Below are 12,836 nucleotides of genomic sequence, written 5' to 3' on the forward strand. Positions count from 1 at the left end.
AAGTCATTCAAATGAATGTACTTGCAAACGCATGCGTTGTAGAAATTATTTCTTGAAAAATGGCGGGATTTTGCTTTCGCAAGTATCCTCTGTAACAAAATGAAAGCACGTACTACTATATCATCATATTCTATGATCGAATTACAACGCTGTGATCGCATGTGTGATTATTATGTAATTACACTTTGTAATTAATTTACTATTTTCGCGCATATTTTCTTCCAATCATTATATTATTTTTTCAGCTTTTTAAAACACAAATAATTACGTTAAAATATGTATAACGACAATTAAAAAGAAATGTAATTACTTTATTTATATATTACAAAATATATTATTTTATCTATAATGTTTTATATTCTAATATCACAGTCAATTTAATATAAAACTTTAAGTCTAAATTAAAGCTACTTATAATGTTTGTGAAATACCAAAACTTAAATTTTGCAAGATACTATTCATAAATAATAAATCTTGAATAAACCACAATGCTTGAAATTAAATATTATTCCTCATTTTTAATAGTCTTTCTTTTATCCTTTTTAATGTTTCCATGTCAGAGGGTGAGATTTCTTCATTTTTCTTCAAAAATGAAATAACACAGTCCAGACTTTCCACTGCTTTTAAAGGTGAAATTTCATTTTGTATTTGTTGATCGTTCTTCATGTCTACTGTAAAGAAAATAACTGAATGTATATATTTTATAATATGTACAACAAAGTACATTGTTCAGAAATACATACCAATTTCATCATTGAATGGATTTTCTATGGTTTCAATGATTTTTTTATCAGTAAGAATTGGTTGGCTATCAGCATGAATCCACTTGTTGATTTGCTCCAATGTAATATTTTCATAATATGAAATCTTTTTACATATTTCATGGATATATTCGGAATTGAAATGATCAATACTATCATCAATCTTAACTGGCATGTTTAATAATGGTTTCCAACAATTATAAATTATTTCTTCCGTGATATCATCCCAAGATTCACTGATCAAATCAATGGCATGTTTAATATTAAATGAGCGTATTGCTCCATTGTATTCAATTCCCTCAGCTTGGGCATTTATCACAAATGCCAATAATTTTGTTTTATATCTCCGTTTTATAGCTTCGATTATGCCTTGATGAAGAGGTGGAATAATTGGTATCACATTGGATGGGAAAAAAATTGCTCGAATTCCATTTACAGTTAAGACATCTGTTAATGAATGTGATTTGGTATTATCCAGTAATATAATTGCTTTTTTCGGTAAACCTCTCGAATTTAAAAAAGTCCGAACATTAGGTATAAACTGTTCTTTAACCCCTTCGCTCTCACGGACGTGTTTTCACGCGACGTCGATACCGTTCGTATAAGGTCACAGACGCGTTATCACGCGACGAATTGCTGCTTCCGCGGTGCCACGGACGTGTATACACGCGACGCAATGCCGTTCGTGCGGTGCCACGGACGTGTATACACGCGACACAATGCCGTTCGTGCGATGCTGCACACGACATATCTCGCGTGTTTCTATATTTGATTAAGTACTTTAATTCGAAAAATTATTAATTCTGGAAACGGTATAGTTAAAGAAAAACATTGATTTCAGGATAATTTAAATTTATTGTTTCTGTGTGTGATACAATTCGAAACATGGAACTGCACATAACGCAACATCACAATTTACACAATGGTATCGTGTTTCTTTACGGATACATTTTATTTTGCACCATACGCAACGCCTCATGGGATGATTTTTTGTATTTGTTGGTGGTAATTTTTTCAGGAAACATCTGGAGTGCAGACGAAGTGGATGCAAATAATTTCTTTTCCCTTTTTGATAACAATTTTTCTTTGGATTGTGGTACTTTTCCAGTAATCCCAATATTAAATCTTCTTTTACTTCATGGATACTTTTTTTCTTTTCATGAAGACAGTTCCATATGGCAAGGGAATTACAAATTGCGATATCTAGTAGATAAAAGAAATATTTTTTATACCATTTTAAAGTTTTCCTATATGACTCATACCCATGTAAAATTTGGTCTGTATAGTTAACCGCACCCATGTGTATATTATAATCTAAAATTATATTTGGTTTTTTAATGTATTGTCCTGTACTATAATCAATTTTTTCAGTGGTTACCAACTGTGGGGTATGTAAGGTGCTGAGAACCGATACCGGTCTTTTGTCTTTCCACACACAAAATACCATAAATCTATTGTAACGCACCAACATCTCACTCTTGTTCAAACTTTTTATATTTTTAACTTTTTCGTCGCACGGCAAGCCTTTTCTGTTCATTCGAACGGTGCCACAAGCATGTGTCTTGTATTGACATAATTTTTCAAATAAAGCTGGAGAAGTATACCAGTTGTCAAGATAAATGATTCGCCCTTCATTTAATAAATTTCTTGACAAATCCATTACGATAGCGCCAGACTTTCCTAATAATGTGGATTTTCTTCCGTCTAATTCGCGTCCACTATATAATTTCAAATTATAAACATATCCCGTCTCTGATTCGGCTAAAATAAATGATTTTAAACCGAATCTTGCACGTTTACTACATATATATTGTTTGAAAGAAAGTCTGCCTTTCCATAGTAGTAAACTTTCGTCAACAGCTATGTGCTGTCTTGGCCGATATGCCATTTGGAAACGGTGTATTAACATGTCAATCACTGGCTGTATTTTTTTTGCTTTTTGATTTTCATTATTATTCTGATCTGCACTAGCAAAATGCAGAAATCGCAGAATATTTAAAAACTTTTTTTTTGACATAATTTGTCTTGTAAACACAAAATTGTATATTGGATTTGTATTCCAGTACATAGATAGTTTCGGTAACCGAACTATACCCATATGTACAATAATGGCAAAAAAACAATACAAATCTTGATTGGAAATATGAAAATAGGATCTCGAAAAACCTTGTTGCCGTATATACTTGTTACTCTCCTCTACAATTAGATCTACAAGTTCTTTACAAAAGAAAAATTCAAAAATGGAAAGAGGAGAACTGTTTTCCGATATACCGGATGACTGTAGTACACCGCTATGTATGTCGGTATAACTAAAAACTTGTGGTTCAAAGTTTGTTGTAGAACTGGGAATATTCCATTTTCTTTTAGTAATTAAATTTTTCCATCTTTCGGACAATGAAACGTTATCGTCACTTACACTACTTTCGCTATCACTATCGCTGTCACTTACGATACGATTTCTAATTCTCCGCATGATGGTCTACTCCCGTGAACAATTAAACAGGAACTAACTGAAACGATATAGAAATAAGCGGTGTCCTCAGACGGAGCAAAGTCAATCCCGCGTGTTTACACGTCCGTGGCACCGCACGAACGGCATTGTGTCGCGTGTATACACGTCCGTGGCACCGCGGAAGCGGCAATTCGTCGCGTGATAACGCGTCTGTGACCTTATACGAACGGTATCGACGTCGCGTGAAAACACGTCCGTGAGAGCGAAGTGGTTAAACCATCTTTCAAAAATTGTAGTACTCAAACAGGCATTTGTTTCATTTATATAAATTACAGGTGATAGTCGGGATGCTAAATCTTTTCGTACTCTTGGTTTGGGATAGTGTCCAATAACTAATAATGGAATTTTCAATGAACCATTAGCATTACAGCATGTTAGTAAAGTCAACCTCTCCTTAATTTTGTTATACCTTGGAAATGAGTGCTCTGTCTTGATAACTGAAGTCTCATCTGGCATCATTTTGAAATAGAGTTCAGTTATATCAGCATTAAATATCTGATCTAAGGTTACTTGTTCAGTTTTTATTAATTTTGCTATTTCTTTCTTAAATTGATCAACTTCTTCTGAATTTTTGGATAAGTGTCCCTCTGAAGTTGCTACAAAACGGATACCATTCTTCTGTTTCCAGTGTCGAAACCATCCATCACTTGCTTTGAAGGTTTCCATGCCACCAAATTCTTTAAACAATTCTAGAGCTTTCGCTAAGGAAAGTTTTTACAATTAAAGCTACACAATTCTATGCAAAAAAGATTTAATGACAAGCTGTAAAGGGAAAATTAAAATGTACCTTTCACATCTGAAATACTGATTGAGTTCTTTCGTTTCTTTTCATCATAAAACCAAACGGTCAACGCTTTGTTTACTTTTTCAACAGGAGACAGACGTACACGTTTTGAATAAGTGGACAGACTATGCTTTTCTAATGTTTCCCTGTCACGAATCCACTTTCTTACGACACTTTCATGAACATTATATTCAATAGCTATTGCTCTTATAGAAGCACCTGCATCAATTTTGTTTACTGCTTCCAATTTGTCTTGCAGTGACCAATTTTTATATGTTCTCTGTTTCTTAACATTTGCACAACAATTATAGCTGCTCAATAGATAGGAACCCTTTAAGTGACTATGAGGAACACCTCGCGCACATAGGTATTAATAATACATGCACGTCATCTTGTTTTCTTTCTAGCTAGAATACAAGTCTCAAATTTTTATTATTGGACGTACCATTCTTATTACTGTTGCAATCCCCCATGATTTCACTTTCTTCATCAGTAAAATTAAATTGGCTACCAGCATGGATCCATTCATTGATATGATCCAATTCAATATCTTCATGGTGTTGAATTTTTGTACACATTTCGTAAATACGTTCGGAAGTGAAATGATCAGAACTATCATCTACCTCAATTGGCATATTTAATAATGGTTTCCAACAGTTAGAAATTGTTATTTCTGTAATATCATTCCAAGATTCGTTGATTAAAGCAACAGCGTTTCTGATATTAAATGAGTTAATTGCTTTGTGAAAATTCATTCCATCAGTTTGAGCATTTAATACAAATGTTAACAATTTTGCTTTATATCGCCGTTTCATAGTGTCAATAATACCTTGATCAAGAGGTTGAATAAATGTTGCCACATTAGATGGGAAAAATACTGCTTTAATTCCACCAATAGATAAAACATCTGCTAATGAATGTGATTTAGTATTATCGAGCAATAATATAGCTTTTTCAGGTAATCCTCTCCATTTTAAAAAACTACAAGTGCTAGGTACAAATTCTTCTTTAAACCATCTTTCAAAAATAGTGGTGTTCATACAGGCACTCTGTTCACTTGTATAAGTTACAGGCAACAATTGTGGTGCCAAATTTTTCAGTGCTCGTGGTTTTTTATATCTTCCAATGACTAGTAATGGCATTTTTAATGAACCATTAACATTACAGCACATCAATACAGTCAATCTATCCTTGATCCTTTTAAACGCCAGTGATACATGCTCGAAGTTGAAATCTGTAGTTTCCTTTGGCATCATTTTATAATAAAGACCAGTTTCAACGGCGTTAAATATTTGATCTGAAGTTAATTTTTCTGTTTCTATTAACTCTAATATTTCATTCTTAAACTTGTTAGCTGCTTCAGAATTAGAAGATAATTGTTCCCCTGCAGATGTTATACAATGAATACCGTTCCTCTGTTTCCAATGACGAAACCATCCATCACTTGCTTTAAATTTTTCTATGCCACCAAATTCCCTAAAAAGTTCCAAGGCTTTTGCTACCAAAATAATGTAACAATGAAAAGCAATATTACTTTAAATGTGTTTATTGAAAATACTAAGACAATACCTTTTACTTGTATAACACTGATTGGATTGTTACTTTTCTTTTCATCATAAAACCAAACAGTTAAGGCTTCATTAACTTTCTCAACAGAAGATAAGCGCACACGTTTTGAGTAGGGGGAAGTATTGTGCTTCTCCAATATTTCCCTATCGTGAATCCACCTTCTTACTACCCGTTCATGAACGCTATACTCAACTGCTATTTCTTTTATAGAAGCACCTGCATCCCTCTTTTTTACTGCTTTCAGTTTGTCTTGCAATGTCCAATTTTTATATGTTTTCTGTTCCTTGACATTTATGCTGCTTGTATTTGGATGACTAAATTCCATTTTCATATATTTACTGACTCTTAAAATAACTTTTTTTCTATAATATAAGAAATCTATTGTATTGCACTTTATGCTAACATAATTTAATAATATATACTTTATAAAAAAACTTGAGTATGTAGTTGAACCAACCTGTTTGATCATTTGACGTGAACTCACATAACTACTGTAACCGCTCGATAAGTAGAAGCCCTTTATAGGAGAATTAGGAACGCTCTTCACTCACACCATTGTAGAACTGTATGCGCGCGCATTCTTTCTGCAACGGGTAAAAGTTGTTATATTATTATAATGTCTTACACTCAAATTTTATTTTTATTAATAGAATAGCATACATTTGTCCATCCGTTCATTCTTTGCCATATTCTGCATAACTATTATGGTACATACAATGTTTATGAAAAGTTTTAACTCTCACCCAGCCAAGCTAAATCATTTCTGCTTTTCTATGTTTTTTGACAGGACTAACACGTTGACGACGGCTTGACCCACCGGGTGGGTCATATGTGTCAGACCCGTGGGTTGCGTACATTTGTTTATTTTGCTTGCATTTCACAAAATAGATACTACAAAAATAGGTTTATGTTATTTTATCTGAACATTATAAACAGATATTCAATAGTAAAAACACAGAAATTCAATATTATAAACTTAACATAATTATTTAATTTTTGTAAATTTCGGGCGCCGACTCGCAGAGAAAATCGCGAATATCGGCGCCGGCGTCAACGTGTTAAAGTAGTAACATAATTGACATGATATGGGTCAAATCGAAAGTGTCCGGCATAATCACTTTTAGATTGGGAATTGGAGAGTTAAATTCTAACGTGCGATATTTCAATACACAAAATATTTTAAAGAATCAATATATGTAATATGTAAATATAAATTGATACAATATATAAATTTTCAAAACTTCAGGCACCCTTAAAAATGTTTAAAATAATCAACTCAATTGATATAAAAGACTTACCCTGTATATTTTTCATGTGAAAAAGTAATTCGATAAGTGTAGAAAACCTTACTCTTCCAGAACCCTAAATTTCATTGCTTATGAAGCGACTATTGTAACGTAAATTTAATTGTACTAATTGTATATATATGAATAATAAATGAAATATTAACTTATATATAGTAGTAACAGAACTGTACACATGACATAGATTTGTAATTCTTTACTTAAATACCACCTATATTTTTTGTTACAATTTAATTATAAAATCCATACACAATAGTTATTATTTACACTGTTTTGTACATTAATAGAAAATTGTATTGATAAAATATAGAGTCCGCAATAAAACATGATCTTGCACAAATAATGATTTAAATTTTATATGTTTTTGTTAGAATGCAAATGATTATAAAGTATGAGGCTGTTAGCACAGAGATAACTCTGAATAAATGAATGAAGAGAGCGCATAACACAGAAGAAAGCGTTCACGAATTCATGAATTTCTTTTAAATCTACGAAGTAGATACGACAAATAGTAGTAGATTAAGTTTAATATTTGAATATTCTTGAGCATCGAATTCTTGAAAAATTTCAAGAAAAGAGAAATATATGTTTGATTCTTTTAATGTTGTTCAATTTATCTTTTTAGGTTTCAATGGTTGTGTATCTTCTATTTTTTGATAAGGAAGAGAATTATAACTACGATTCTCCTCATCTTCACTCTGTAAATCTGTAGAAAACAAACATGTGTTTTAGTTTAACGTTAAATGAGCTTAACGTTATACATTTTTTAATTTTACAAGACTCATTCATTGATAATTGGAACATAAAACATTAGGCAGCATAATCGAATACTTACAATTTAAATTTGTTGGTACAGATAAAAAGTGAGATTGGACGGGCACTTCTGATATATTTAATGTTGATCTGGAATGTTCATTGGAGTCTAAAGAATTGCACGAGTTGGAATTCTTCGATAATAATTCACTGTTCGTTGAGGATGTAGAATATCTTGTATTGTCTAGTGTTAACGATATCAACGTAACGTCAGATATAGCGGTCGAGTTTGCAATTTGTTTTAGTGTTATTTCACCATCCAAGTCATCCTATAGATATACGTATAAAGATAATGAAGTGTTAAGATGCCTTTAGTAACACAAATGATTACTTACGTCGTCTTCTGATGTCTCAACTAATTTTCTGGTTTCCCTAAATTTTTTAAGAATTCGTTCATGCGGCGATGTTACAGTAAATTGTCGAGGATAAGAAAATTCTTTTCTAGCAGGAGTTGTTCCTATAAATGCAAGAAAAATCTTGATTAATTCCAATCTTTCTGCGTTATGCATGATGATATACATTACCTGTGGGTACATCATGTTGTATTTCGACATCAAAGAATTGATTAACTTCCCTAGCAGCTGCATGCAATTGTTCAATATTTCCGTTGCAACGTTCTGTTGATTCTGTGATTAGTTTTTCGGTTATACTCGATATGTTTTCACATATATTAATAAGTTCGCTTTCCTCGTTCTTTATCACACTCTCATAATTTTTATTTGCATTATCGAATATTTTAAAAGCATCCTGTAACAATCACAGTTTCGAATATTTAATCATATCTGCTCTGTTTGTTGCACACATTATTTTTACAAACTTACATCCAATAAATCAAAATCTTTATTCTTATCATCATTCATTTTCTGCTGCAGTTCTTCTTCATTGCATTCTATAAGATTTTTATACTGTTTCAAGACATCAGAGCTGGCATTAATATTAGATTGTAATTCGTGTATCATATTTTTCCCTTCTGTTACAGTTGTGTTTGCTAGGTTTTCATTCTACCAATAAAACAAAATACACATGACCATTCTAAGCATGACTTCCTTATGATATCAATATTTGTATCGAAATTACCTTTTCTAATACAGTAGTTACATTACATGCAATGTCTTCAAAATGGGTTTGTACTTGTTCTCGTAGAGTATTTTTTAATTTTATATTGTAACTACAAGTATCCATAGAGTGATTATTTACTTGATCACAAACGTCACAAACGTAATTACATTTACTAGTTACCATAGAAAAATGTTCATTTTTATCCTTTTTTAAAAGATTGAACTCGGAAGTTACATTCTCCATTATCTTAAAAATAATACTATTTGAGTACATTTTAAATTAATATACAGTAAAGTCCGCAAAATCATGTAATAAAGTAAAATAAAATATACCTTTGCAAATGAACGGTATTTCTCCGTAAACTCTTGCTGCTTACATATTTCATCTGCATCTTTTTTAATAACTTCAATATTTCGAAGCACACTGTCATAAGCATTCTTTTCTTCGTTGCAAAGAGAATTTATCATTTCATTTACCTGAGTTGCAGTTTCTTTTACTTTATCTATTACATTCTGTTTTACAAATTGCAAATTTCTAATAATTTCGGTTTCAATTATTCTATTAATTTTATCTGCCGATGTTAAACAAGCGGCATTGAAAAGTTTATGGTCCTTGTCTATCGATTCTGCTGCACTCCACATCTTATCTTTCTTCCAATTTTGAAAACTTGAATACTGAAATGTATATGAAATGACTATAATAACTAAGCACAAAAATATATGAACAAAAAGTAATTTTACAAAATTCATTAAATACATACGGATTCATTTATCTTCCCTTTTAAATTGTCAATTATTAAATCTGATTTAATTAGATGCACCTCTGGACCAGTAGCTTCCGGCTTCATAATAGTTTCAGTATCTAAGAAAATGTTATACATTTAAATTGCCCATACTTATTAAAAAAATATTTTCACTTGATAGATTAGTGGTTTACCGATATTATTTCGAATCGATGTACAAAATTTCTTTAAGTTTTGTCCGTATTTATTGATGTCACTTTCAATACCTTCGAAACAGTGACGAATACTATCTCTAAATTGTTCCCCAAGATCTTCAAACCTTTGTTCTGCATATCTAAAAACGTATTTTGATTATATCTTATTTATCGTTTGTACTATAATAATGGCAATAACATATTGATATGTGATTTATAATTAACTTACTTTTTACGATCAATTTTTTCATGAAGTTTTTGAGAATCTACAGTTGCTGTATCTGCAATATTTACCAATGCTTGAGCTTGAGATAGTAAAGCTTGTTCTGTGTTAATATGTTTTTCTAGTAAATATTTTTGTTCGTCTCTTTCTTGTACTGTGAGTTTTAATTTTTGATGCATCGACTGTAAAGCTTCTGCAGTATTAACTAATTTGTCTTTAGTATTGTGTAATTCTTGCATTTGTGCGTTATTTTGTACATCAAGTTCATTATATATTTTCTGAAAAAGAAAAAAAAAAAGTTAAAATGAATGGTACAAATGATGTAATCACAAAGTTACCAAATTACCTCCTTATCATACATAGTTTTCTCCAAAGCTTTTATGTGATTAATTTTGTCCTCTATTTCTTTCCTTTGTTGAGCGATTAATGTTACCATATTATTGTAATTATCATCTGCAAGATAAACACCGTTTCTTTCACGTGTAGCCAATAAATCACGCCGCAGTCTTTCGATTTCTGAAGTATATTGTTTGAGAAATTCTTTTTTTGATAGTTTCTGGTTTATCTCGGGGCGATTGGTAATATTTTTTGCTCGACGAGCATAATCTAACGTGGACAGGGTTTCCTCATGATTTATACAAGCAGGAGATACGGTTGCAATAATTGATGTCTTTGTGCGTCCACCTAATGACTCTTGTAACAATCTTGTGAGCTTAGATTCTCTGTAGGAACAACGAATAAATGCATTAAAAATAACTTTACTTCTATAAAAAGACAAAATATAGAATTGTATTACCTATAAGGTATATGTGGTGCCCTTTCGACAAGGGCTGTTATGACTCTACCAAGTGTTAATAACGATTGATTAACACTACCAGCTTCTCTTGCCCTCCTATCAACAGCACCAGATCTACCCACATTTTCACTACCTGCTAGATCTACCAAATTTAATTTACCAGTTTTCAAAACCTCATCACCATCGATACTGTTTTCTTTCATGTGTACCGTAATTGAAAATACTGTATGTGATCGACTGCAATCATTTTAGCATTATAAATTAATATTTATAATAATATATTTCAAAAAGTATATGTATAGAAATAGTATACAAAATAAAATATTCACCTGGATTGAGCATTCATTAATGTTGGAGCAGTTTGTCTTCTTTCTAATCCTTTCTCAAGAATCTTGTAAACTTCACTTTTACTATGTATTGTTATTTCTTCTAATCCATGAATAATAACTGCACCTTTCTTCGATGTGTCTTCATACAATCTATTTAAACATTCAAGCTCTTAGTTTATTGAAATATATAATGAAACTAAAAAATTCATATAATTTTGGACTGTATACTTTATTTTAAAGCCATCATCCGAAACTGACAGAAGATCAAATAAATCCTCATTATATAATTCCAGGAAACTAACTCTAATTGTGTACTCCTGTGTTTCTAATAATTGTAACTCGTCAAATAAGTGGCTTAAAGACCGTGGAATCATGCCAGCAGATGAATCCTACAATAAATAATTTATATAAATATTGTAGCAAGAAATAAATATCCTTAACAATGATAATAAAAATATGTATTTCAAATTTATTATATGAACAATTTACACTTCGCCAATGTAGAGTTGGATCCTTATTGATGCCCTCCATTGTAAAAGTCTTTCCAGTACCAGTCTGCCCATATGCGAATACTGTACAATTATATCCAGCCAAAACTTGCTCCAATAATGGACTGACAACAGCAGTGTAGACATCAATCTAATAATTAATAAAGCATATGAGGGTTTTAAATATGAATATTGAAAAAAGGGACGAATATAAAAGAATGGAATGGTGCATTAGAAAGAGCAAAACAAAATTGTAAGAGAACTTATATGTATACCTGTTTTGAAGAAGGTCCAAATACATGATCAAATTTATATCTCTTTGTAGAATTATCCTTTGGAAATTCATGCACTACTACTTCTTTGCTATTTGGGACAACTACTATTGTTGACGATTTACTGTTCTTCTCGGCTTCATTTATAGGCCTACAAGAAAAATAGTACGTATTGTTTTAGCATGTACAGCTGAAAAAAATATTTGGAGTTGAACAAGTAAATAGATTGATAGTTTTTCACCTGACGCGAACGAAGACTTGTATGTTTTGTGATTTCTCTTTCTTCGCAACTCGTGAATTGAGCATGTTTCCTTTATATTAGCAGCACTGATTTTTGACACATCAATTAAACCGTATAAAAGTTTGTGCTCTATCCTAAACACGACACATTCTTCTGTTACGATTTAAACGGAAAAAGAATTCAAAATGCGTAGTAGTCCAAGCGACCGTTAGAGGCACTGTGTTACATTTAAAGGCACGTTCTTGAATTTCGAAATGATTGACAATGTACTGAATCATATATTGGGAGCACAAATTAGTTCTGTCCGTTTTCAAAAGATAGCTTTGGCTGTTATGACTTTGTGGGATTATTCTCAACCGTGGTTCAGTGCGCACACACGTGTTGCGTAGCTTTGGGTGGGATTTAAGGAAGTTTGGCTGGTTCGGATGCCCGTGAAACACAAAAGTGTTCTGCTTGTGTAGGACTTGTAAAAATTAACTAGTTACACAGAAACCGTCTTTAAAACTTTATTTCCTGGATAAAGATGTTATCTCCAAGGCTCCAAAAAATAAAGCCGCGTATTTTCCCGAGGAATCGAGTTTTGTTCCTGCGTTCCTTCTTCTTTTTCCTTCCTTGTCCAATAGGAAAATTGGGATCCACTAGGTGGGTGCTGATTCGTCGGATGACCCGTCTTCCGGTTGCAGATTGGTGGTGATTGGTGGTTCGACGGTGCGCGTGCGGATGGAGATGCGCGAGAGTCGAGCGCGCAG

The 12,836-nt window shown here is 32.1% G+C and overlaps 2 protein-coding genes across 2 annotated transcripts; both read right to left on the reverse strand.

Moving 5' to 3' along the window:
• Positions 1-354: 354 nt before the first annotated feature.
• LOC144473774 (uncharacterized) lies at positions 355-4,424 on the reverse strand (the record flags this gene model as incomplete). The annotated part of the gene is made up of 5 exons (XM_078187968.1): positions 355-686; positions 744-1,323; positions 1,729-2,728; positions 3,323-3,974; positions 4,061-4,424. Coding segments are annotated over 5 exons (2,784 nt in total), but the record flags the coding sequence as incomplete, so codon positions are not given.
• A 2,701-nt stretch (positions 4,425-7,125) lies between these two features.
• On the reverse strand, positions 7,126-12,379 carry LOC144472643 (kinesin-like protein Klp61F). Its single transcript, XM_078185927.1, has 17 exons — positions 12,088-12,379; positions 11,850-11,997; positions 11,576-11,725; positions 11,315-11,475; positions 11,087-11,236; positions 10,758-10,994; positions 10,308-10,683; positions 9,968-10,239; positions 9,739-9,878; positions 9,563-9,663; positions 9,135-9,476; positions 8,821-9,048; positions 8,565-8,744; positions 8,268-8,490; positions 8,079-8,200; positions 7,766-8,012; positions 7,126-7,636 (listed from the first exon to the last, which is right to left on the reverse strand). The coding sequence occupies exons 1-17, from the start codon at positions 12,150-12,152 to the stop codon at positions 7,539-7,541; spliced, it is 3,240 nt and encodes a 1,079-aa protein (XP_078042053.1). The 5' UTR covers positions 12,153-12,379; the 3' UTR covers positions 7,126-7,538.
• Between the last annotated feature and the right edge of the window lie 457 nt (positions 12,380-12,836).

This window comes from Augochlora pura, chromosome 7 (assembly GCF_028453695.1).
Source record: "Augochlora pura isolate Apur16 chromosome 7, APUR_v2.2.1, whole genome shotgun sequence".
Taxonomy (NCBI): Eukaryota; Metazoa; Arthropoda; class Insecta; order Hymenoptera; family Halictidae; genus Augochlora; species Augochlora pura.

Coding starts and splice junctions, on each gene's coding strand:
- LOC144472643 (XM_078185927.1), bottom strand. CDS start 12,152: ATGCTCAATTCACGAGTTGCGAAGAAAGAGAAATCACAAAACATACAA. Junction 10,240..10,307: donor AAACTATGTATGATAAGGAG/GTAATTTGGTAA, acceptor TTTCTTTTTCAG/AAAATATATAATGAACTTGA. Junction 7,637..7,765: donor TGTACCAACAAATTTAAATT/GTAAGTATTCGA, acceptor TGTTTTCTACAG/ATTTACAGAGTGAAGATGAG.